The sequence below is a fragment of the Guillardia theta genome, assembly GCF_000315625.1.
Source record: "Guillardia theta CCMP2712 unplaced genomic scaffold GUITHscaffold_9, whole genome shotgun sequence".
Classification (NCBI taxonomy): Eukaryota; class Cryptophyceae; order Pyrenomonadales; family Geminigeraceae; genus Guillardia; species Guillardia theta.
The window spans coordinates 771137-795520 of NW_005434665.1; the positions used below are offsets into that span (position 1 = coordinate 771137).

The 24384-nt window shown below is 54.6% G+C and overlaps 10 protein-coding genes across 10 annotated transcripts in view; 5 read left to right on the forward strand and 5 right to left on the reverse strand.

Annotated features, from left to right (window-relative positions):
* GUITHDRAFT_102170 (hypothetical protein) overlaps positions 1-169 on the reverse strand; it is a gene marked incomplete at both ends in the record, with an annotated part of 1843 nt that extends 1674 nt beyond the window's left edge. The window contains one exon of the mRNA XM_005839191.1: positions 91-169. Within this exon, the coding sequence (XP_005839248.1) occupies positions 91-169 (79 nt within the window). The remainder of the gene's footprint in view (positions 1-90) is intronic.
* Positions 170-1027: 858 nt separating this feature from the next.
* On the forward strand, positions 1028-1599 carry GUITHDRAFT_49162 (hypothetical protein; the record flags this gene model as incomplete). The annotated part of the gene is made up of 2 exons (XM_005839192.1): positions 1028-1199; positions 1430-1599. Coding segments are annotated over 2 exons (342 nt in total), but the record flags the coding sequence as incomplete, so codon positions are not given.
* Positions 1600-2184: 585 nt separating this feature from the next.
* Positions 2185-3762, reverse strand: GUITHDRAFT_102172 (hypothetical protein; the record flags this gene model as incomplete). Its single annotated transcript, XM_005839193.1, has 6 exons — positions 2185-2221; positions 2280-2349; positions 2392-3211; positions 3261-3326; positions 3377-3666; positions 3723-3762. 6 exons carry the CDS (start codon positions 3760-3762, stop codon positions 2185-2187), a joined length of 1323 nt encoding a protein of 440 aa, XP_005839250.1.
* Positions 3763-4175: 413 nt separating this feature from the next.
* On the forward strand, positions 4176-5031 carry GUITHDRAFT_150736 (hypothetical protein). Its single transcript, XM_005839194.1, has one exon. It carries the CDS (start codon positions 4188-4190, stop codon positions 4977-4979), a length of 792 nt encoding a protein of 263 aa, XP_005839251.1. The 5' UTR covers positions 4176-4187; the 3' UTR covers positions 4980-5031.
* Positions 5032-8651: 3620 nt separating this feature from the next.
* On the forward strand, positions 8652-10253 carry GUITHDRAFT_65446 (hypothetical protein; the record flags this gene model as incomplete). Its single annotated transcript, XM_005839195.1, has 7 exons — positions 8652-8897; positions 8949-9092; positions 9146-9406; positions 9459-9562; positions 9622-9751; positions 9826-9936; positions 10077-10253. 7 exons carry the CDS (start codon positions 8652-8654, stop codon positions 10251-10253), a joined length of 1173 nt encoding a protein of 390 aa, XP_005839252.1.
* Positions 10254-10869: 616 nt separating this feature from the next.
* GUITHDRAFT_42901 (hypothetical protein) lies at positions 10870-12153 on the reverse strand (the record flags this gene model as incomplete). Its single annotated transcript, XM_005839196.1, has 1 exon — positions 10870-12153. A coding segment is annotated over one exon (1284 nt), but the record flags the coding sequence as incomplete, so codon positions are not given.
* A 1123-nt stretch (positions 12154-13276) lies between these two features.
* On the forward strand, positions 13277-13478 carry GUITHDRAFT_150737 (hypothetical protein; the record flags this gene model as incomplete). The annotated part of the gene is made up of 1 exon (XM_005839197.1): positions 13277-13478. A coding segment is annotated over one exon (173 nt), but the record flags the coding sequence as incomplete, so codon positions are not given.
* Positions 13479-13571: 93 nt separating this feature from the next.
* GUITHDRAFT_150743 (hypothetical protein) lies at positions 13572-15696 on the reverse strand. Its single transcript, XM_005839198.1, has 16 exons — positions 15525-15696; positions 15297-15472; positions 15170-15252; positions 15040-15106; positions 14916-14981; positions 14797-14865; positions 14680-14747; positions 14578-14629; positions 14472-14532; positions 14353-14422; positions 14233-14300; positions 14088-14183; positions 13942-14030; positions 13830-13889; positions 13737-13778; positions 13572-13689 (listed from the first exon to the last, which is right to left on the reverse strand). The coding sequence occupies exons 1-16, from the start codon at positions 15529-15531 to the stop codon at positions 13636-13638; spliced, it is 1128 nt and encodes a 375-aa protein (XP_005839255.1). The 5' UTR covers positions 15532-15696; the 3' UTR covers positions 13572-13635.
* Positions 15697-17083: 1387 nt separating this feature from the next.
* Positions 17084-17233, forward strand: GUITHDRAFT_39525 (hypothetical protein; the record flags this gene model as incomplete). Its single annotated transcript, XM_005839199.1, has 1 exon — positions 17084-17233. A coding segment is annotated over one exon (150 nt), but the record flags the coding sequence as incomplete, so codon positions are not given.
* A 1389-nt stretch (positions 17234-18622) lies between these two features.
* Positions 18623-24150, reverse strand: GUITHDRAFT_133981 (hypothetical protein; the record flags this gene model as incomplete). The annotated part of the gene is made up of 7 exons (XM_005839200.1): positions 18623-18658; positions 18782-19042; positions 19090-19227; positions 19265-19326; positions 19467-19531; positions 19741-19949; positions 19993-24150. 7 exons carry the CDS (start codon positions 24148-24150, stop codon positions 18623-18625), a joined length of 4929 nt encoding a protein of 1642 aa, XP_005839257.1.
* Between the last annotated feature and the right edge of the window lie 234 nt (positions 24151-24384).

A 24384-nucleotide genomic window follows, 5' to 3' on the forward strand; every position in this document is an offset into this window, starting at 1 on the left:
ATCATGGTGAAGCAAAGAAAGGCAGCAGAGAGCAAGCGAGCTACCTGACTTGCTATGTATCTGTTTGCTAGCAGCATCTCATCGGTCAACCCTGTGTCCATGCTGAATTGCCGTCTCGTAACACAGCCAAAGTAGCAAGAATTGACAACACTTTGGATGGAAAGTACATTTCTGAGATCCTCAAACTCGACCTCGGAGCAGAATCAACTAACTGAAAACAACAACAGGACTACTCGCCTCGCTGACATACTTCACAGGAGCAGCAACATGTAACGGACGCACGTACTGTGCTCCCTCTCTCCCTCCCTCCCTCCCTCCCTCCCTCCCTCCCTCCCTCCCTCCCTCCCTCCCTCCCTCCCTCCCTCCCTCCCTCCCTCCTCCTCCTCCTCCTCCTCCTTCTCTCTCTACCTGGTCGCTCCTGCGCCGACCGAAGGAGTCCTGCTGCATCCTACTCGTCACATGGAACCGTAGCCCGGCGGCCCGACAGAAGGCGGGTAGGTTTTGAAGGCCTGGAACGAGGCGGGGAAATGGACGATGGTAGGGAGAGGGAGGAGGGAGGAGGGAGCTGAGGGGTGTGTGTGTGTGGAGGATGGAGCAGGAGAAGAGGCCCGGGAGGGCGAAGAAGATCTGGTACAGGCTGTACGATGGCGAAACAGGAAGACTGCTGGAAGGGGAGGAGGCGCTGACTACCGAGGGGTACACCAACACCTACAATCAGCACACTGGAAGGATTCCGCGGATAGAGGCGAACAGGCGGTACGAAGTGGCTGATGACGGGAGGAGGCTGGACTTCCCTGCAGGCAAGGGAGGATACAACTTCATGCTCGAGCCCCGCTACCAGGAGCACAGCCCTCGCACCATCCACAAGGTGCTGCAGCGCTCCGAAAGGACGTCCTCACTGATGAGCGAAGACTTGGAGGAGGACAAGGTGGTGGTCTACGAGGGAGAAACCAAGTTCTGTCAGGATGGACAGGAGAAGAGGCACGGGAAGGGAACGCTCAAGGTCAAGAGCACAGGTAGCATCGTCTACCGTGGCGACTGGCTCTACAACGAGCAGCATGGCAAGGGCGAGCACCGCTGGGAGGACGGGTCGGTCTACAACGGGGCTTGGGTACATGGCAAGATGCAGGGGCAGGGGAGCTACCGGTGGAAGGATGGGACCAAGTACAACGGAGAGTTCTATGATGGCGTCAGACATGGTTGGGGGATCCAACTATGGCCCAAGGAGACGAGCGAAGCGAAGATCGAGTACGAAGGTCGGTGGGTGCGTGGAGAGGAGAGGGGAGGAGAGGGGTGGGGAGGGGAGGGGAGGGGAGGGGAGGACATGGAGTAATAGCAACGATCGGGGTATGAGGAATTTTGCAGTGAAGGGGGGGAGGGCGAGGGCTGACAGTAATGGTAGGATCGTGGGTGAACGACAGGCGGCAAGGGAAGGGGAGGCTGAGATACCCAGACGGGAGGATGTACGACGGGGAGTGGAAGGATGGAGACATCTGCGGAGAAGGCACCCTTCACTATGCCAACGGTTGGACGTACGAGGGAGAGTTTCTCTCCGGGTTCAAGCACGGTCATGGGATCAGGACCGAGTGGTACGGGGGCGCTGGAGGAGAGGAGGGGATGCGGTACGCGGTGTGCTACACGTACAACACGATGCAGGAGAAGGAGAGCCTCGGGCCCTGTAGGAAGGATGAAGGTGAGAAAAAGATTGAGCGAGGAGGGGTCAGTTTGAACTTTCCTTGCAGGAAACCTGCCGGCCCCTGGGGCCATGTACAAGAAGTACGTGACAGACAAGAGATTGAATGAGAGGAAGATGAGGGCAGCAGAGAAAACATCCGACGAAGCGCTCTCGGTCTGTGAACGAGAGAAGATGTTTCAAACATCAAGGCAAACTCTGATGTTGTTTGCAGACAAGTTCACATGACAATCATACTCTCAGAAATTCTCCTCCAAACTCACCTCCTTTCTCTCCGACTGATCACATCATGGACAAGCATATTGGAGGGATCAGCACCGCAAAGTCAGGAAACTGGACATTAGGGAATATCAGTTTGATAGACGATGAAACCGAATGACGCTTTTAAGAAATAAGTAAGAGATAAAGTAACATGTGAAACAAACAAGTGAAAGAATCAAGCTAAAGAATGAAGTGCACGAATATAGTGTATGAATCCATTATATCCGTCGTTACAGCTCTTGTGCAAGTTTCCTCTGCCGCTGCAGCCTGGAGGAGCGAGTCATGAAACTCAACCAGCAGCAGCAGGAGAAGGATCTTCACTCACTCTGCATCGATGCTGTCTTGTATGGTCCGGACTGACTTGTCTACGTTTGCTGCGCACCTCCCCTCCCCTCCTGCGAATCACATCACTGGGTACCTACAAGACCAGCTCTCACCGTAGTCTCTCTGCTCCTTCCTCCCACGGAGGCAACGCGAGAGTTTCTTCCGGATCTCTCCCTTCAGCTCCCACCAGTAGGAGAACACTTCTTTCCTCAGCTCCACGAGGTTCTCCTCAGACTCCAGCAGGACAGGCCCGAGGTCTCGAGAGAAGTTGCTGATGTAGGGGAAGGGATGCCCGGGGTAGATATGCTCGAACGCTATCGAAGACTCCAGCACGGGGATCGAACCGGCCTCGAGCGCCTCCGACACCCTGTAAGTCTCCACGTTGCCTCCTCCTGGGCACAGCGTGAAGTCCGACCTCAGCAGCAAGTCCCTGTAGGATCGCGTCGCCATCCCCCTGCTGAAGTCGTTCCACATCGTCGTCAGGTTCATGTGGGCGTCCCTGCTGAAGTCAGCTCCGAGGGAGTCGATCGCTTCCATCATGTCGAGCCGCGATTCGCTCGAGTACACGTTCCCCACAAAGTTCCACCGGAACTTCCTCCTGCCCCTGCCCCTTCCGTGATCCTGGGCCTCCTCCTCCTCCATCATCTCCATCATCCAGTCCCTCCGCTGCCCCACATGCTTCTCCTCCTGGTCCCAGTACCCTGACTTGTACCCCAGGGGGATGAAGGTCACGTGGGAGTGGGCGAGCTGGGACGGGAAGAAGTAGTTCTTGAACAGGTAGTCGCTCTCTTCATACAGGAAGGACGGAGCTTGCGCGTACTCGTCTCCCAGCAGCATCAGCCCCAGCCGGCCTCCCATCGACCTGACCTCGCACACGTACCTCCCCACCTCCTCCCAGTGACCAGCACGTTGGGGCCAGATGGAGTCGAGCACCTGAGTCAAGGATTCAGTAAGAAAGGGGAGGGGCAGGCGAGGGCCCTACGAGCAGGGAGCTCTTGGAGTAGACGTGCGGGTGCTTGCAAGCCCGTGATGTCGTGACCCTCAGGACCTTCACCGACAGGCGTCAGAACTTCTCTCCTCCTCTCCATCGCTGCTGACCCAAAGTCCTTCCAGCAGCTCGTCCACCCAGTCTTGCGAGAAGTGGCCCTCCACCCCAGCATCCTTGACGGGCCAGGCGAACCGCACGACCACAGTACCGTCTCCTGGTCGGATGCATTCCGCAGGGTCGACCTTATCAGTTTCGCCGGACGACGACACAAGGAAGTTCGATCTTGATCGAGCCGCTACTAGACTTGAAGATACTACTTCCAACTCGAGCTCTTGCTCGCCGGGACACAGGTGGGACGAGATATCCACAGAGGGGAAATGAAGGAGCGTGCTGGTCATGACTGCATCCCCATTTAAGATGATCCTCAGAGCCATCTCCTCTGAACTCGCGCCGCACCCGGAAACTCGCCACGTCCTATAAACGGTAGTGAGCGCATTCTTGCACTGTGATTCAAAGCATCAACTTACAGTGGAATGATCGTCCCATACAGGAACAGGCTGCCAGCTGACGGTGAGGTAATCACAACCGAGCATCCTTCCTCTAGAACTCCTCCATGGGACTTACTCGTCCCTGTCTTGAATACCGATAACATCACGAACAACAAGATCAAAACTCTTGTCCTCCTCTTTGTACTTGTCTTTGTCCTGATCATCCTTGCAGTTCTCGTCTTCTTGGACACTGCCCCCCCCCTCCCTCCTCACCCTTCGTCGTCGCCCCTTCGTCCTGAAATTCCACCTCGCGCATTTTTCTATTTTTCTCCCCGATAGAAATTTACCCTCATCCCCCCATAGACCAGCAGCCCTCATCCCGCCCATACGTCGCCCTCATCCCCGATCAGCCCTTGAGGCGACCCTTCGCGCTATGTCGCAAGAGGGAGGGGGAGGGAGCGGGCAATGGCTCAAGGATGCGGAGGCCTGGGTGGAAGACAAGCGGCTGAAGCCATCGACCTTTGCTGCAGAGTTCATCGGTTCCTTTCTCTTTCAGTTCTTGGGGGGTTCTGCCGCTTCCAATGCGGTGGATGCAGGGCTCACGACAGCGGCCCTCGGCAATGGTGCGGCCCTGGCGCTGCTCGTGTATTCGATGGCAGGCATCAGTGGAGCGCATCTTAACCCGGCCGTATCTACTGCCATGCTCGTCATCGGTGAAGATGACATGAGCATCCCGAAGTGGGGAATCTACGTTAGCATGCAGCTCTTCGGCGCTCTGATGGGGGCTGTGTTCCTGCGGTACCTGTGCCCGGACACGGCGGTGGTCCGAAACCCTTTTGTCACGCAGGGAATTCTCAACGAGGGAGTGAGCAGGAACTTGGCGGGGCTGGGGATCTTCGAATTTGTCATGACCTTCACTCTCGTGTTCGTGATCTGTGCGGTGGCTCTGGACATGAAGTCAGGGGCCAGGCAGTATGGGCCACTGGCTGTTGGCTTCGTCTATGCAGCCGGCGTCTACTGTGAGGGGCCGTACACTGGGGGAAGCATGAATCCAGCAAGAACTATCGCAGCTGCTATAGTGTATGCCAATTTCACGGGCATGTGGATTTCAATCATCTGTGTGATGATCGGAGGCGTAGCAGGTGCATTCTGCTACAAGCACTTGCTCAGGATAGAACATAACCCTGCAAATTCACGCGACTTCTCTGCATCGCGTTACGTTTAACAGATCATTCCGATGAGGTGCTTAGAACATGTAATGAAATATTGTTGTCTTGCCCGAAGTGCCGACAACTCAGCACGCACACGGCCATTATTAATCACAAGCCTTGTCATTGCCAAAATTCCTTGGGAAGCGCAACAGGAGAGCATCTCGAAAGGTTCATGCCAATTATCATATTGTACTATCTTTTGGAAACATCTTAGCGAAACTTGCTCATTATGTACAATTACACTCATGTTGCACACATGGAAACATCTCTGGTCAACCTCACAACGAGACGAAAGAATAACAAAATCATCCTCATCCGACAACATGGAACCACTTTCGTAATTTCACTCCTCCTGCATGCCCTCCTTGAAGTATCCAAATTGACTTGGCCCGAAAACATTCCGTGTCGTCATACAGGAGCAGAGCCCTCGAGGTCCTGACGATGCTCACCTTTCTTATTCCGCCCCTGCGATCGACGCTTGACCTGGATCTGAAGTAAAGTCGTCAGTCTTCCCCTCCTCTTGCCATGTCCGTCCTACCTCGTCCTCTAGATACTTCACCAGCGAGTCCTTGGCGAAAGGACTTTGTCTGGCAACATCAGCTGCTGTCTGCGAGTGAAGAGTGAGCCGTCATGACTAAGTGATCGGAGACGGCGAGAGATCTCTCCTTGAGCCCCTCAGGCTCTTCCAGCATGCGGGACGTCTGACCTGTTTCTGAGAGTTTCTTGCTTCGGGGTCTTGAAACTTGATTCCCTTCTTGATTGCAGCCTGCGTGCAAGGAGGCAAGGTTCGAATCAGAAGCGTCTCTGACGCCCTCCTCCTCCTACCTGGCAGAGCTTGTAGGAACCGGCTTCAGCAGCGATGTGCAGGGGGGTCCATCCCTCTCCCCTCGCTTGGGCCGCCTGTAGCTGTGTAAACAGTGGGATAGGCGAGAGAAGGATAAAGACCTTCGCGAGAAAGTTCAAATCGAGGCCTTGCTCAGCAAGCTCGTCGAGAATCTCTTGATTCTGATCGCATACGTTCAACCATGGCGTCGACAGGATTCAAAACATGGACATCTTACCTTCCGTCGGAGAGCAAAATCGAGAACCGATTTGCCTATGTCATTCAATTCAATCGGAAAGCCACAAGCTCGATGTTGGAATGTCAAGACCTGAAGCTGTCGTTGCGTTCACATCGGCCTTGCACTGCGTGAGAAGCTTTACGAGCTGGAGCCAACAAGTCTCTTCATGTTTCCGACAACCGTCAATTTCTCAATCACCTGTGCTGGCCCGTGCAATGTGGCATCGTGTAGGACCGTCGTACCGTCAGCACATGCATCTCGTACCTGCCAGCACACCAGCTCAGCAGGTTCCGGGATCACACTACATACATCACCCTCGATCCTGCCTTGATCAGCGCTTTCGCGCTGTTGAGATCCCCCGAGCGAACAGAGAAGTTCAAAGCACTCTCCCCTTTCTCATGTCAGCGCAGGAGCTCTCTGCAGAAAACGCTCCTACCTCGTACGTTGGCGGCCAGCACGTCTGCTTTGTTCTCAATCAGCAACTTGACAGCACTCCACGACTGACTCGACGCGGCAGCATGCAGCGCTGTCTCCCCTCGTTGATTGCGCGCGTTCACGTTCGCGGCATTTTGCAGCAACACCTTCATGACCTGCCGACTCGCTCATCACATCGAGCGCGAGGCTTCCGTTCACCCCCTCCCTTCCTCCCATTCAACTTCACTCACCTCCACTTGCCCATGCTCACTGGCCCAATGCAGGGGCAGGTCCCCAGTAGGATCCACCGAGTTTACGTCCGCCATGGCGTCAAGTAGCGCCTTCGCTACAGCAGGGGAAGAAGCCCAGTGCAACGGAGTTTCCCCCCATTGGTCTCTGCTCGTGACTGCTTCCTGCTTCAAGGCTTCTCGGACCTCGTCTAGTTTCCCCAGCTTCGCTACCTCATGCAGTCTCTTCGCAGAGCTCCCACTCATCGTTGAGGCTGACGGCTTCCTCTTAGCTTGACACAGGCGGCTTCCCCATGAACGAGATCTCTTCTAGTCTATCATGCATTCGGTTCTGCTCACCCCTTGCCCATTTCGTACTGCCTGTATCATGTCATTGCGTCTCGTCGTCCAACTCTTAGATAGTCCCTACCTCCTCCCCTCCTCCTGCTCTCCTGCTCTCCTGCTCTCCTGCTCTCCTGCTCTCCTGCTCTCCTGCTCTCCTCCTCCCCTCCTCCCCTCCTCCCCTCCTCCTCTCCTCTCCTGCCTCCGACTCACCCATAGCACCCTCATCATTTTGCGGATGGTTTCCGAATCCTTGCCACCTGCTAACCACCTTTCTGCCCTTGCCCCTACCCCTGCCCTTCTCTAATCTTCTTCTAATCACAATGGCATACCCCCTTAACTCTGCTATTTTATGTACCCCACCTCCTCAAAACCCCTCTACTACCCCCACCCTATAACCCGCTGACTCGCGCAATGCCGCACCGCGCGAAGCGGCTTCTGTGGTGTACGCCATGCAACAATCCCCGCCCGCCGTCCTCCTCCCTCATGTCCCTCCTCGCTCCTCTCCGAAACTCTCTCCTACTCCTGCTGATCATCCTTCCCCTCTGCGCTTCCGTACCATCAACGGACGAAAGGTTTCTACCTGAGCGAGGGAGGCAAGACATGCCGTCTTCAGGGGGGGGCAGCGCAAGCACCAAAGGAGGCTCAAAGAACAAGTTGGAGGATGGTGAAGTGCCCAAATATGCGTTCCCCAAGTCCATGAACGACTTCTACAAGGGTGAGAATGCATTCCACAGCGTCGCGCTCGAATTCGTCTTAGTTTGCATGTTTCTCCCATCTTTGTGCTTGTCCTCTTTCCACCGAGCAATGCATCGGATGCATCTGAGTTCTCATCGTTTCAGGGAAATGGCATCTGACAAACGGCACTGGGAAGGCAAATCTGAAGCACACTTCAGGGCATGTTGTGTTCCAGGTCTTCATTGTTCGGTGAAGAAGTGTGCTTGCATCTGTAACGTTCACTTGATAGATCATAACGCGCGCTCATGGCCGCGAGATCAAGAGGATCAGACCCACCGCAAGCTCAGCTGAGAAGGGCGCGAACTCCACATCCATGCCTGAGCAGGAAGCGACAGGGGGAGGGAAGAGTAACCTAGTTCTGGGGGACGGTATCGTCAGCCAGGGTGTAGTGATTGGTTCCGCGAGGAATGAGAGCTCAGCCAAGGATGGAGGGAAAGGAGCGAAAGAAATTGTGCTGGTAGAGGAGGTCGACATGATTCAGGTTGGTGGTGGCCTCGAACCTCATGCTCCTTCAACGTGATCCGATGTGGCTTCCAGGTGGACATGGTAATTCGCGATGGGCAATACAGCACTTCGCGTGACCTGCACACGTACATGCAGGGTTTGTACAGGAAGGGATCGGGGAGATTGTGAGTCCTGTATCTCCGATCCTGACAGTCTGTTCACTCGTCTTTGTTTGCAGACAACTTTGGACAGTGTGCAATTCCCCGGAGTGTGGGATGTACATGTTTGGAGGGTGGAAGGACGGAGCTCAACCCCCTCTCTTGGGCCCTGGGTTTGATGGTGAAGTCAATCGCATCTTCCTGTGCATGGCTGATGTCTCATCGCAGGATCGCAGAACAGATCAGACACATCACTCAACTTGATTCAGCAAGAAAGGCAACCACGCCCCTACAGGCCCAGCATGGGTAGGAATCAGCGTGGAAAGTGCATCTTCAGGGTCAGCTTGCAGGTGGGAGCAAGGGAGAAGTTCCTGCTGCTCTGTATTCGTCGTGTGCTCGTTCCTCACCTGCTATGCTCGCAGACTGTGAAGAGGCCTACGATTCAAGACGATGACAAGCCTTTGCCTCCCATCATTCTGTTCGGCAACATCACGAGCGCCAACTGTGGGATTAACATGACTATGAATGCAACTTCCATGAATTTTGAGGTTTGGCCGATTGATCTCGGACTGTTCCAAGGGATCTCACGCAGGGAGCAGGTGTACTACTCCAAGGCGATGCACTACACCCTCATGGTGACAGCAGCCTCGTTCATGCAAGTCTTGCTTCTTGTTCGTCAGATCGAGTACTCCAACTCAAGGACAAGCGCCATCAAAGTCTCCCTGCTGACTATCGGACAGCAGGTGCTGGAATGGTTGGTATCCTCAAGTTGGCTCTGACGATGCTGAGTGCTCAGGCGATCATGGATTCATACTTATGTTTGATGCACTTGACAACGGGGATCGTGGTAGAGGCCCTGTTCAACGCCTTTGCGACAGCAGCGTTCTTCAAATTCATGATCTTCTCCATCTTCGAAATGAGATATTTGCTCATCATCTGGAAAGCGCGTCGTCCTCACGGCTTCCAAGAGGGGTGGAATAGCATGCGGCGAGAGCTCTCGATGCTTTACTCAAGGTTCTATGGCTGCCTCCTCGCAGGGATAGTATTGATCTACCAGGTTTGCCAGTTGACAAGACACGTAGACTTATGACAATCTGTTGTCCCTTTAGATGCAGAGATACACGGGAGCGCTTGTGCTGCTGATCTACAGCTTTTGGGTCCCTCAGATCATTCATTCGATCCATCATGATCATAGAAAACCTCTTCTGTTGAGGTGACTGACTGTGATGGCAAGGCTGACGCAGCAAGTTCACTCGTTTCTCTCCATTGCAGGTACATCATTGGGATCTCTTGTACCAGGCTTCTCATCCCCCTGTACGCCTTCGCCTGCCCCTACAACTTCCTTCACTCCGAGCCAAATTATTCCCTAGCCTTTGCTCTCGTCGCTTGGGTTGGTTTCCAGGTACAGCAACGCGCTCCTCCTCCCTTTCCTTGCCTCCCATCCCTATCTCGCTGTCCTTGAAACGTTAACGACAGGTTGCTGTCCTGGTCGTCCAGCACTACAAGGGGCCTCGTTTCTTCATCCCTCGCATCTTCAGACCCGAGAAGTACGACTACTACAGGAGAATACCGATGGAATCACCTTCGGTCAGTATAGACTCCCCTTCCTTCTTCTCCTCGCTCTCTATCTTCTCACCTCTGTGCTCCTCTCCCAAGTGCGCCTCTCACCACCCGCTCTAGCCCTACTTCTTCCTCCTTCTTGCTCCCTTCCTCACGCAATCTTCCAGGAATCGCAAGATTGCGCCATTTGCATGATGTCAGTGGGCGGCAGTCACGACACGAGCCCGAGGGTCGTCACACCCTGTGACCATGTCTTCCATCAGGACTGTCTCAAGAGGTGGATGGAGATCAAGTTGGAGTGCCCTGTCTGCAGGAGGACTGTTCCGGACATTGACGACGACTGAGAGGGTGACAGAGTGTGAGATGGGCATGTGTAACTTTACCATCATGTGTATTCTTTTGATTTTTGGGGCCAATTTTGCGAACGTGTAAGCTAACATGTAGATAAACAAGGATCACTTGTTCGCATCACGATTTCCTCGCTCTCTTGCTGCTCCCGGCTTCCCCATCCTCTTCTGTGGTCCTCTTGCGAGAAGGAGCGGCGTCCCTGTACAAAGGCATCAGCAGGAGGCTCCTCTAGCCAACTATGGCATACATGATCTCGATATCGTCATCATCGTCCTCCGCTGCTCCTGTGTCACCGCTCGGCTCCGCTCCACCCTGCTGATCCCCGTTTGGAGCAGCAGCCTCGGCCTTGTGCGAAACCTCGTAGGGACGCTCGCCCTCAGGGTCGAGCTCCTCGCTGAGAAAGAGTGAGTGTAGAGAGAACAAGAGGATGGAGCACCTGTGAACGATCAAAACCTTCATGCTTGTGTTGCCCTGCGTCTCATCCTCGATGGAAAGAATCATCTGATCGCTGATGCCAATGCTTGGATCCGTCAAGGGCAGTTTGAGCCTCTTCTCCATGGCCACTTTGTCCGCCTCAGTCTCAAAGTTGGACAGGCACTCGAAGAAGTTGGCTCCTGTGTCGACGAGAGGCTCGTTCAGTCCCAACTCTTGCTTCAAGATCCTCGTCAAGAAGAAGTTGAAGGTCGTCTTCTCCACGTTCAGCTTCAGCGACACCGTGCCTCCGCTGCAAACCGTACACGCACGGTTCGGCAAGTCGAGGTTCGAGGGGATCAAAATGTACCTCTTCCTCCCGCTCGGCTCTCTGTTCTTCATGATCGCCCTACAATCCCCAAGTCTTCCCTCTAGCACCTTAACGGCCTCCAGCACCATGGCTCCAGAGATGATCGCGTTGGTTGTGGCAATGGCGGGGATGATGTTCCCAGCAATCTCCTTGCACCGGAACCTGGTCTGCATGTCGATCGCGAAGACATGAGCCCTGAGGTTGCTGGCAGCCAAGACGAAGTTCATGATGACATCATCATCTTTGTCCCATTCCATCACACCCTCCTCCTTCGCCCTCGCTTGCAATTCCACATAGCTCTCCTTGAACAGCGCGATTGTTTCCTCCAATGACAGCACCGTGGTCTCGGCAACCTCAGACCCCCTGTTCGCCTGCTCCTGCGTCGCAACGAGTGTGAGAGGAGTTGGAGGCTTCCTGCTCTCCCACAGCTCCGCCATCCCGATCAGCTTGTTGATCTCCTCTACGAAGACTTTCTCCAGTACCTGATGCGAGTCCAGCTCGGCGCTGATGCCCTGCACGACCTCATCGGTGTCATCCTTCGGTCCGAACAGCATGTTGAAGAGGTGCTTCCCCCACACGATGCAGTGAACCGGCTTGTCCGGTGTGGACCGGATGGTGCAGACCGGAAACCCCTTGGGAGCGGGCTTCGGCTCGCAGTCGTAGCATGCGCTAACACCCTTCTTGATGGTTACCACTTGTCCATCGTACCCTTGCGTTCCTCCGTCGATCAAGATCTTTTCCTGGTGGACACAGATCCTGCTCACGTGCCTGCGGGCCTCCAAGTTGTCCAGAGCATTGAAGATGATGTCGAATCCGTCCATGTAACTCGGTCCGAACCGCTTCTCCTTGATGTTCCCATGGTGAGCGATGATGTCCACGTCGGGATTGAACCTCTTCACGACCTCAGCAGCGACGTTCGCCTTGCTTTTCTTCACGTGCTCCTTCCTGAACAAGAACTGCCTGTTCAGGTTGCTCACGTCGATAGTATCCAAGTCCACCACCTCGATCTTCTTGAAGCCTGACAGCACGAGGACTTTGAGGAGCTCACAACCGATCCCACCAGCTCCCACCACCAAGACCTTTGCTTCATGCAGCCTCTTCATCGCCTCTGCTCCTCCTCCCATGGCCTCCATGGCCTTGCGCAAATGTTCCTCCCTTCCCGCCATGGCTGATCCTTCGATTCCCCGTGCTCTGTCGATCATGGGGGTCATTTGAACTACCCTAATTATTCCACAGGAACTGTCATCGTGACGTGGTAGGGTGTATGACCCCACCCCCTTCCCCTCTTTCCCAGAGTTCCTGGTTCAACCAGCCAACCTCATCGCCCCCACACACAACAGAGAAACTGTCCCTCATCCCCTCCCTGACCCAACATGAAATCCTTCCTTTCATCCCCCTCATACATATTATGAATATATGGAGCTTATTATAAGATTATGAAGAAGTGTTATAATCTTGGTACCCCTTCCCCGCTCATGTCCAAGTTTCCCGAAATAGCTCCGATACCCCACCCCCATTTCATTATTCATGGACCCTCGAATATTACATAGACTAGTAGAACTGCTCGAATGGATCAACGGGGGTATGAAATCGCATTACCCCTCCTGGGACCATACGAAATCGGACATAGGACCTGGTACTAGAGTCCCTTGAGCTACACCCCTACCCCTACTTCTCTTTAAGTTATTATTGTACATAGTGGTAGGGGTCCTCACTTCTATTTCCGGAACCACTGCAGATGTAGGTGGTACGTAGGGTGATACTAGAAAGGGTACTTTGTAGGGGAATACGGGGGTAATACGGGGGTAATAAGGTTGATGGAAAGGGCAGGGGTATGTGAAACACTACACTGTCTGAAATGGGTTGGTGGGTGGTATTTCAAGTATGGTACAGGGAACACACGATCTGGGAAACTTAGGGTACTTTACTATAGGATGATGGGGGTAGTGATGTTGATATTATACGAATGGGTAGGTGTAGTAAGTGTCAAAAGGAGGGTAGGGGGGTAGTTGGAAGGAAGTGGTATAAAAAGCAAGAGGAACGAAGGGTCAACCATAACGAGGTGAGACATGTGAAGGGGCATGGCAGTTCAGACAAGCATTTGTATGCCCGAATATGCTGCGCAATGAAAGAAACACAAGGAATCAACTTTGTGGATTCTTTCGTTGAATGTGACATGTGTTCATTTTGATTTTCTTGTATCCAAATCCATGTTTCATGTTTCTGATCTAGTTTATCAGATGTTCTCCCTTCTCTTCGACCTTGAGGATTACGCCACCACCTACCGCGCCACCCGCGATGCCTACTTGAAGGCTGCCAACGAGCTCAAGCTCGCCACCGGCCCCTACAAGGCTGCCCGTGACGCCTACGTTGCGGCCACCGCCACCTACACCAAGTCCCTCTACGAGTAAACTGGTCCAAGGGAGAGTTAATAAAACATTTAAAAAGACATCTCAAAGTGTGTTGTTCTGTTTTCGTTTCACATCCAGCTTGCAAACCGTGTGTTGATCATCAAAATAGTACGTACTCCATTCCGGCATTCATGTCATATTTTTACTGTCTAGAAACAGAATATGTTCTGGATTTCCACTCGTTGATCAACCCCATGTCATGTGCGGAGGAGGAGGCCCGGGATTCAAGCTTGGATGTAGCTGTGCGAGTGTGAGCCTGGAACATTTGTTTGGCATACAAACATCACCTCCCTCGATCGCGTGTCTACTGTCGAAATTCCAGAAGGTTTCTGCTGACATGGTGAGAAGGACAGGAAGAGGGGCGACTGACGAGTTCAGACCTTCTCGTCCATGGATGGATTGCAATATTCGTACAGTGCCCCCGTGATGATGTTAAACTTCTGTGGTTGAAGAGCGAAGTCAGCGATGAATCCTTACCACCTGCTCATTCACCTTGCCATTCGTCTCTCTGTTCCTCAAGTTTTGTGTCCGATCACTGAACTTCACTTCCGGCTGGTTCATCGAGTAGTCTATCCCCGCATCTTCACGGTGAAGCAGCGTCACGTCCAGAGGCGTCAAGAATACAGGAGAGCACAAACCTTGAAACACCCGCGAGTAGGTGTTGGTCGGGTTGACAAGCTCCCTCACCTCGCTAGGGATCCGCTTCTTCGTTGCCCACAACCTCCGTTCGAGACCTGCGCGAGCAGGTGAATGAGAGGAGACGAGAATGGAGGCGCTGAGTACCGGGAGGAGGCTGCACGTTGGGGTCAACCTCTGTCATGAAGTCATATCCGAGGTGAGGCGCACTGTAGCTGTTGGACTGATGAGTAGGAGACAGAGCTTGCGAGTATGTGACAGATGCACCTGTTCTGCACCAGCCACTCCTGCCTCTGGGACCTCTTCAGATCACGTTGCTCTCGTTTTGAGTTAGCAGCTGGGAGGTTGTTACTGAGAGCGCAGAGTAGTTTCCTCCTCGAACTTACCCATCCTGTCTGCCGCGTACACGATGGTATCAGGACAGTCTGCAGACTCAACCCCGATAACCTGCAGCCAACCTCAACCCAAGGAGGGCAAACATTTCAAGCTTACTCCTGACGGGAAGCGCTTTTGCATCAGAGCAATAAGACGCATTTGTTTGTGCCTGTTCCATGGAAGAGTGAGACAAGGGAGGGGAGTATTGAAGGCGATCACTTGTCTTTTGCCTTGATGATATCAGCCATCCTCTTCTGCTTCTCGTACTGCAAGATAGACTCCCTCTCCTGCACCTCTATCAACCCTTGGGACTGCCATACACAAGCGGGTGGCCACCTTGGCAGTGAGCAGCCCCTCCTGCTTGTACCACGCGTCCGGAGGAAGAACAGTTTTGGCAGGCGGAACCTGTCGCGAGATGAGGAGGAGCGGCAGAGGCAGCAAGTCCAGTATCTTGCCTTCACTTTGAAGAACTCGAACCTCTCAGGTTGCACCATGAGCGCCGCGTCACCCTGAACTTCGGCCTGCAATGTCGCAGATCGCTTCAGCCAGATCCTGCTTTCCCTGAAACCACTTTGTGACCTGAGCGTCTTGACCCTTTGGATCCTTTGCTACAGCCTTGTACTCCAGTTTCCCTGTCAACTCAGCCCTGCACAACAAGTCAGACACTTCAAGTTCACGAGCACGAGCTCTTCAGGAAGTCAGGTTTCACCTTATCCTGTTCACGTGGTTCGCCATGTCGCTAGCACAGACTGAAGGCGCCCATCGCGACAACGTACCGACCGGCTCAGGCTCCTGCGCAGAATGAGGAGGATGGACCAACGAACAACAGGGGAGACCGGATCTTCAAGGATAATCGTACGAGGTTCCTCCCACGGCGCGAGCCTTGTGGTGTGGAAGCCTCCTGTCGTCCCAAACCCTCCCCCGGTTCCGAAACCTCCTCCTGATCCTCCTCCTGCCGTTGCTGAAGGTCTGAACTCCGGTGGGGAAATGATCTTTGGGCCAGAAGCAGGTGCTAACCAGCAGTGTCACAACGAAGTGATGAGGAACGGGGCAGGCAAACACACCCATCATGTCGTGATGGTCCATAAAAGCTGAAAGAGCATCCGGGCGAGGCGCGGTTGTAACTCTGGAATGCGCCAATCTCGCGCTTCTCCTCATCTTTGATTGGGTTGTTACAGAACAGGGGCTTGATCTCTTAGAGTGTCACAAGAGTCTTCTAATTAGCATTTTGAAACTGCAAATGTAGAGTAAATACTGAAGAATGCTGCATTGTTCAAGATTCATTCTCAGATACACCAAACATGAAAGAAACTTGCTCCTTTGAAAAACATTCCACTTACTTCGTCAACTTGCTGCACTTTCCATTTACATGAAAATGCACAGTGTTCGCGGACAAGTTTAAAACTTTTTCTAGTCTTTGATTCATCAGGATTGTCGACTCGGGTATCACAAACTCTCTCCACCATGCCTGAACCATCCTAAATCATCGGCTCCTCTTTCTCAACAGTTCTGCAGGCCTGTATGCAGAACTTTCCATATCCTCGTCTCCAACACCGCTGTTTCTTCTCTCGCATCTATCATACTATCGTGTTTCGTCTCTTCGTCTGTCTTCGTCTCTTCTCTCATCATTTTCCCTCCTCCTCGTTGGCTGCCCCAAAGGTTACAAGGTGCCCAGCATGGCGAAACCGTTGGTAGTAACCCTCTTCCCCTCTCAGCCCACAGTTGTCCCGGTGCCCGGCCTTGGGCCCGGCAGGGCCCTGGGCCGCTTATCTGTTTCTCAGTGTTATGCGCTTCCTTTGACGAGGACTCATAACCTTCTACTCCCCCAACGGGAACTTCGACTACCCCCTACCCCACCCAATATGAATGTACCCTATCAGATACACAATCGTATACCCTTACCCCTATTTAGAAACTAAAAAGTACCCCTTAAAATGCATTCAATTTTACCACCCCTACCCTATTCCAACGGCAGTGTGACCCTCGGACCACACCCCTGTGTTCCCCTACCGCCCCCCCGGAGGAAAAAAGAACGGAAACTCTGTAAAAGGAGGCGAGGGAAAGTGCCGTTGCCCGAAGCATGGCAAGGACACAGCGAACGAAGCGCACGAAGACGAGGAGGAGCAGTCCCAAAGAGTTCAGAATGCTCGCTGCTCTACCTCACGATACTAAGAGCAGCAAGCATGCAGCACAAGACATTCTGAGCCCCTCCTCTCGCCTCGAAGTTGCAAACAACGAGTTGCGACGACTGGAGGAGGCTGCAGAAGACTTTCCTCTGTGCATGGAGCTGCTCAGAGCAGAGATCGAGAACATCAAGAGCCTCATGCTCAACGAGAAAGAGAGGCAAGACGACAAGTCTGACAACGAACAACCATGGCAAGTTGAGATCGTTCAAGGCTCCGAGCGAGTTTGCGAGCAAGTCGCCGATGTCGCAACCGAGGGACCGAGGGAGCATCAAAGCTCCTGCCCGGTCACATCAGAGAACGAGTCAACAAGGCAAGAAGCCTCCCACGGCAGTTCTGAACGAGACTATCACGATTCTGCTGACGTTGTCAAGAACGACAGCCCCTCGTTGCCAGACGACGCCACCAAGAACCCTGAGGCGCGGGCTGTCGCTCATGAGAAGAAGGTGTCAAGGCTTCGCATCCCCGTGGAATCGTTTCCTGGCTTCAACTTCATTGGGAGAATTCTTGGACCTAGGGGAGCCACGTTGAAGAATCTCGAGGCAGAAAGCGGCTGCAGGCTGTACATCCGAGGGAGAGGCTCCTTGAGGTATTATGGCAGAGGAGGAGGAGGAGGAGGAGGAGGAGGAGGAGGAGGAGGAGGAGGAGGAGGAGGAGGAGGAGGAGGAGGAGGAGGAGGAGGAGGAGGAGGAGGAGGAGGAGGAGGATGCCTCATCCTGTTGTTGAATGCGGAGGACAGGTCCCTCCTCCGAGCGACGAGATCGACGAGCTAAAGAAGCAGCAGCTCAAGGACCTGGCGATCCTCAACGGGACGTACAAGGAGAACAAAGTCCTCATGCCGGTAAATTTGATGTTCATGTGCATGTTCATGTTCATGTTCATGTTCATGTTCATGTTCATGTTCATGTTCATGTTCATGTTCATGTTCATGCTCAGTGTCTCCTCTTTATGTTTGTTCATAATCGTAGGGATGATGAGACATGCTCTCGCAGATGAACTACAGGAAATATCCTGCAAACTCGATGGAGCAGGAGCGGGGACAACCGATCCAACCACATCATATGTGAGCGCTCCAACCCCATTCTATCCTCCCCAACTCTGTCCTCCCCCCCCCCCCCCCCATCTCCTTTTCAATTCTCATTTCTTGCCAATCAGGATGAGCGAAAACGTGCGAGGAAGGTCTGCACGCCCGGCCTTCGAGCCCAACAGAGCCGCTCCATACGACAACTTCGCGAACCGATTCGCAGGAGCTCAGCATGAGCAGCAGCGCGCCATACTCGCCATGCAGTGCGGGCCGGGGAAGCAGCCGATGCCCTACAGCAACGGCCTCCTCTCCCTCTCAGACATGTGGAACGCACAGAACCAGATGGGGAGGGGCAGCATGGCGATGCCGAGACAAGCGGACGAGAGAAGGCACGCGGGGCAGGAGAACCTTCATCCCACCAACCGCATGGAAGCGATGAGGGCCGGCGGCTTCCCCGGGCATCTGCCCCAGCACATGTCTAACTGTGGGGTTCCTCACGGGCAGGGACTCCAGGGCTTCCCGCAGCAGGAGATGGAAGTGCGCGGGGACTGGAGGATCGAGACTGAGCGGAAGGCCCCGTCCTCCTCCTTCGTCTCTACTCCGTCCAAGTCTCCTCCTGGCGGGTCTCGAAACATGTCCAGGTGGCATCCTTACACCCGCTCCCCTCCACGAAGTCCCCCCAGCAGCAAGGTGAAGTTGTCCCATCCTTCATAGCGCTCGTCCCTGACCGCTACCGCAGATCCTCGCGCTGGGGGAGAACATTTTCCGTACTCAGGCTGGAGGGAATTATTCTTTGTTCTGAGACCGGAGGAGGAGGAGGAAGAAAAATTCCTGGAGATCTCTCATAGAGAATTTTTTGGCTACTTACAAAGTAATCTACATTAGGAAGGAGGAAGGAGAGGAAAGGGGTAGAGGAATAGATGAGAATGGCCATGTTATCAAGGATAAAAATCACTCAGTCGTCGTCTATCTCGAGCTTCAGCCCTCGTAGCTGTAAGGCAAGACATCGTCACACAAGGCAGGAGGAGGTGGGGGAAGGAGGAAAGTGAAAACTAAAAGACGAGGGAAGGGAGGGGGGGGGGAGATGGCGGAGAGAAAGAGGTAAGTCACTTACAATCGAATTAGGAACGCGATTCCATTCATCATCTCCTTCTCGTTCACCTCCTCCTGCTGTGCCATCCCCGCTGCCTGCCCCTGCCCCCGCCCCTTCCCCTTCCCCTGCCCCTGCCCCTGCTCCTGCTGCTCCTGATCTTCCTGCTCCTGCTCCTGCTCCTGCTCCTGCTCCTGCTAATCGTCCCCTCGTCTCTCCATTCGCTTTATCCACGTCAACCTCTTTCCGATCTTCTTCATCCTCGTTTGCGTTGTCGTTCCCTGTCTGCCGCAGCGCTTTCAGTGGCTTTACTCGGAGCAAGCATCACGGACCTTCTCCTGCTCCTGCTCGTCGTCATCCTCCACCTCGCCATGGATCGGAGGACTAGGTGCTGCCCTGTCCATCTCCGGCTCTTCTTTGCCTCTTCTCTCGACCTCGTCCTCCTCGAGCAGCTTCGACTCATGCTGCGGCTGTTCAGGATACGGGAGAGCCCTCGCACCTCTCTACCTCGTCGCTCCTCTCCGACCCTGAGTCGGAGACCGGGCGTGTGATGTCCTCCTCGTTCATGCCTGCAGCCCACTCACGACTCCTTCCTCTCCATCCCTTCTCGTGCCCACTGCCTCTTCTCGTTCTCTACCCCTTCCTTCCTCCTCACCAGAACCCCTCGCTCACCCTCCGCTCCTGCTCCTTCCATTCACGACCTCCTTACCTGTGCCCAGGTTGGTGAAGTCTTCAAACATCGTGCTGGGGGCATCGAAGGCTGTGTCGTCGAACCTGGAACGATCTCGTAAGTATTCACATCAACGGAAAGAGGGAAAAGGGGGAAGGGGAAGGGGGGGGGGGAAGAGGGAGGAGGGAGAGCGGAGAGATAGAGAACGGAGGAGGGGGAGAGAGCCAGGGAGGAAGGGGAGAGAGGAGGGGGGAAAGGGGAGAGAGCGTGAAAGGGGAAGGAGGACGACAACAATATCGAGGGGAAGGAGGACCTCGAGTCATCGTAAACGTCTCTGTCTGTCAAGTTTCCTTCCGCATCAAGTCGCTCCAGTAGTCTCCCCCGCTCGCTCATCGTCGGCCCGACAGCGCTTCCGTCCTCTACCATTATCTGCTTGTAAGCTCGCCGCATACTCGCGATCCTCTCCTGGATCGAGCCATGCACGTCCTCCGTCAGGTCCTCGGCTGTAGACTCCATCCCCACCTGCAACATCTCAGCTAGCAGCAGGGGGCAGAGCACGCGGCACCTCCACCAGGGGAGGGAGCTTGGCGTCGAACTGCTTCCTCCTGTCCGATCCGTTCCTCATCCTCTCACGGAACCTGTAGGCCGCCAGCTTCATGAAGTGCTCCACCCGCTGCTCCGTGCTCCCTGCTGGAGCATGCGGCAGCCTCGGCGTAACCAGCAGCCCATTCTCTCCGTCCTCGACTCCGTTGTCCTCCGCCTCCTCATCCCCGCTCCCCCAGCTCGCGTCCGCCTGCCTCCGAGCAGAGTTGCGAGCTGGAAACGGCATCTCCGTGGGGGCCAGCATCCTCGAGGAGAGCAGCAGCTGGGGCCCGGCCTCAGAGCCTGGAGCCCTGGGGGTGGCAGATACAGAAGTCCCTCCCTCCTGGAGCTCGCCGAAGATGTCGGGGTGGTGAGACGCGTAGAAGTTCTCAGTGTTGGTGAGCGACAGGTCCGTCTCCTCCATCTCCCTCCTCACCAGCTGGTCCAACTTCGTCTTCAGCTGGTTCGCCCGCGCCTCCTGCTGCGGAAACCGCTGCTCCGCCTCCTCGAACTCGGCGGACGCGGTCTCGAGCCGAGAGGTCTTGAGATGGATGCTGTGCATGTCAATCTTGAGCTGGCGGAGCATCTCGCGGACCAGCTGAAGCTCAGCTGCCTGCTCGCGGAGCTTGCATCGGTTCTTCCAGACGAGGAGGTTCACCATCTCATGCTCGAGCTGCTCAACGAGGTACTTGTAGTCGAGGAAGCTGTTGGAGCAGAAGAGCACGGACTTGCAAGCCTTGCTCAGCTCCTCTGCACAGTCGGAGATTTCCAGGATGGGCTGCTGGTGGACATCCTTGTAGCCGAGGATGTGCTTCCTCCTCTCCCTCTCGCGCGACCGCAGCTTCAGCCCTATCGCGATGCTGACGGCAACGATGACGACGGCGAGGAGCGAAACCCCAGCCAAGAGGCCAACATGCCGCTGGGCCCAGGTGGAGCAGACCAGCCACTTCTTCTGAAGGGAGGAGACGCCTTGCCCCACCTTCAGAGAGACGTTTGCTCCCGTCAGCTCCTCCCCGATGGCGAGCGGATTGACGGGGCAGAACCCGACGACAGGAAAGGGAGGGAGGACGGTGTGGTTGCAGTAGAGCTGACCCTCCCGCTGGTTGATCCAAGGGCTCCCGATGCTGGGGCAAGAGGAGGAAAGCATTCCGCAGTAGGACAGGGAGAAGGGGTCGAAGCTCTGGACGGACGAGTCGCTGCGAGCTGCAGTGATGACAAACAGAAAGAGGTTGGTGCCCAGCACCTGGCCTACGTGGAACTCAGCTGGGTAGATCTGAGTCAAGAGGCCGGAGAGGACCCCCCCTCTGCTTGACAGCAAGCTGGAGTTGAACGTGTAGAAGGAGCCCACAAACATCTCAGCAGTCTCGGAGATCCTCCGATTCACGAGAAAACCAGCGAGGAAAAGCTTCTCCGCCATCTCCCCGTAGTAGTCCCCGAAGAACAGCTCTGTCTGCGCGCGAGACGACGGGGTCTGCGCAGCGATCTCCTCTAGCCAGGAGGGGGAGCTGTGGGTGATGAAGTACCCCTGATCATCTGTCAGGAAGAAGTCGAACGGAACCGGCTGCGTCACAGCTCGAGAGAGAGCTTGTCGGATGGACGAAGACAGGTCGGACAGCCCGAGCGACATCCCCACCAGCCCCGCTGGCTCATCTCGCAGCCCCGACTGGCCAGACGTTGAGGGAGAAAGGAGAATCGGCACAGAGATCACGGTCTCCAGCAGGGCCCCTCCCCAGCACCCTCCTGCACAGGTGTGCGGCCTCGAGACCGTCAAGCTCCCGTCAGACATGACAGACTGAGCAAACCACATCTCGTCCGCTGCTGAGTAATCCTTGGGGATGTATCGACCTGGCCAGACCCCGTACACTCCAGACCGGAAGGCGATGACGGCTGACTTCTTCCCTCCCCCGTCTTGGTTCCACGAGGTCACCTTGAGCTCGGACGCCAACACTCGCGCGAGCGAGACATCCCTCATGGCTTCGAACGTCATCCCATCTCCAACAACATTGCTGCCTTGCACCCCACCAAGGTAGACGAGAGGATCCTGCAGGGAGCGGTTGATCCATTGGTTGATGCTCGCGACCTGCTCCGCGCTCTCACTCTGCGCCAGATACTTGAAGGCGTTGAGGAACGACGAGGCTGCGAGCTTCACCGAAAACGCCCCAGTGGAGAAAGTCTTCTCCTGCTCCTGCACCATAGAAACTCCCAGCTGAACCAGGGCTGACGGGTCGGCAAACGTTGCGTGATAAAGCATCGCGGCTGCTGGGACTTGGAGCTTCGACCATGCAGCGTAGGGGGCAGTCATGTTGTTGAAGGAGAAGTCGAACTTGTCAACAGTAGCCGAGCTCTGAAGGTCAGCCAGGATGTAGGACACGAAGCTGGTGCCCGGGACTCTCTGCCAGCAGAAGGCGACGGAGACATTCACCTCCGTAGTGTAGTAGACGAGTTTCTTCTTGTTGACCGTGAGCCACTTGAGCAAGGTGAGGGGAGTGCGATCTACCCTCACTACCGCACATCCTTGCGTCACAGTCGCTGCCCTCTCAAAGAGGGAGAAGGAAGACGCTGAGGAGTCGCCTTCCACTCTGTTTGCATCCAGTGGGAGGTAGACCCCTGCTTCAGCAAGCTGCACCACGAGGGGATGAAAGAAAAGTTTGAACGGCTTGTCCCTCATGAAGACACCCAGGTGATAGTCCTCGTCGGAAGTCTCTGCAAGATCGGACAACTTGGCCACGATGTAGTCAAAGTTGAAATCGATCGCAACGACACCTTGGAAGTCTGCATGACCACTCTTGTCTGCGGTGACTATAGGAGCCGACATGGTGTAGACACATTGCTGAGAGCTGCAGTTGGGCAACATAGAGCCCTTGTGCTGCTCGTCGAACTTGAGAAGCAGAGACATCATATCCATCACAGGATTCAGCTGGCTTCGCAGAGCTGAGAAGTTCCCATACGCTTCGACCTGAACGTAGAGCCCTTGGTACTTGCAAGCCAGAGTTGAACAGAAATTGCAAGTGGTCGAGCCCAAGGAGATAGTGAAGACCTGTGCAAAGAGCTGCTTCTGGTACGGCTCGATATCATTCAAGGTCTTCGTCGCTTCGGTTGTCGTAACGAGCCCGTCCGTGATGAGGAAAAGCATTCTGGAGCAGTTGCGCGAGTAGCCTTGAGCTGCACTGTTGCGAAACAGGTCCCAAGCCTGAGTGATCGACAACTCCAACAGGTGAGTTTGCAACTGCAGCTCCTTAACGACCACTTGCTTCAGAAACGACATCAAGATGTCTCGGTTCGCTCGGGTTGCAGGTATCAACAGGCTGTTCGACACACAGGGGCTCAACTTGCCCGACACGATGAGCTGCAAGGAGTCATCCGGGGAGACAAGGCTCAACACGGCATCCACCACTCCCACGATCATCTCCGAAGCACGTGGTATTGAGACGGACAGGAAGGAAGACACGTCAATCACAACCACGACGTCTTTGCTGATCGAGGCAGCGCTTGCGAACCATTGGAAACCTCTTCCGTCCTGCTCTTGGAAAGTGGAATACCGAGGATCCGTCCTTTGAACAGTTGAGATCGTCTCCCCGATAGAAGACACAAACGTCACAGCTTGTATGTAAGGAGCTTTGATCGTTCGGAAATATTTCGATAGGCTCGAGTACAGGAGGCAGCTTTGTAGTTGTGGTCGTGACTGTACACTCTCTGCACTTGGCGGGAAGTTGACGAGAATCGAGGAATTGTCAAACGCGCAAGTGCTGTTCTGACTTGTTAAGCTGTTTTCGATCAAGGACTTGACGATGCTGGAGATGTTTCTGAGTGAAGTCACAATGTCTCCAAGAACAGATGCGTACGCCTGAATCGAAAACTTCTGAACGCGATCAGGCAGGCTCAGAGTCGAAGTTGTGGATCCACCATTTGAATTGATCGTATCAATAACATTCTGCAGGCTTGCGCTCAACACACAATCCTTGCCCTTTGCCACCTTCAGGTAAGTACACGCCCACGTTGAGAGGGTTTGCTCTACCTCCCTGGTCATGTTCATTACCTGTCTACTCTGCAACTGAAAGCCATGACCTTCTGCCAGTAAGAGTGCCAGCAGGGTGAGAAGGAGACACTGCGCTGGCATCTGGCTCTTCAGTCTCTTCACCATACAGGCAAGAGATGGACTACTTCCGCATGGATCCCAACAGAGATTGTTAGCAGACCGCTACAGCTCGCATGCCCCGAACAGTCTTAGAGGTGACTCTGACTTGGACGGCATTGGCTATCCGCGGCTCTCTGTCTTCATTGCTTGCCATCTCCTCCCTCCCTCCCTCCTCCTCCCCCTTTCTCCTCCGCCATGAAAGCCATTGATAGATCCCCAGAAATAGTCCGAGGGTAGGGG

Coding starts and splice junctions, on each gene's coding strand:
- GUITHDRAFT_150736 (XM_005839194.1), top strand. CDS start 4,188: ATGTCGCAAGAGGGAGGGGGAGGGAGCGGGCAATGGCTCAAGGATGCG.
- GUITHDRAFT_150743 (XM_005839198.1), bottom strand. Junction 14,031..14,087: donor CTACTCGCGGGTGTTTCAAG/GTTTGTGCTCTC, acceptor TTCACCGTGAAG/ATGCGGGGATAGACTACTCG. Junction 13,890..13,941: donor ACAGAGAGACGAATGGCAAG/GTGAATGAGCAG, acceptor CTTCAACCACAG/AAGTTTAACATCATCACGGG.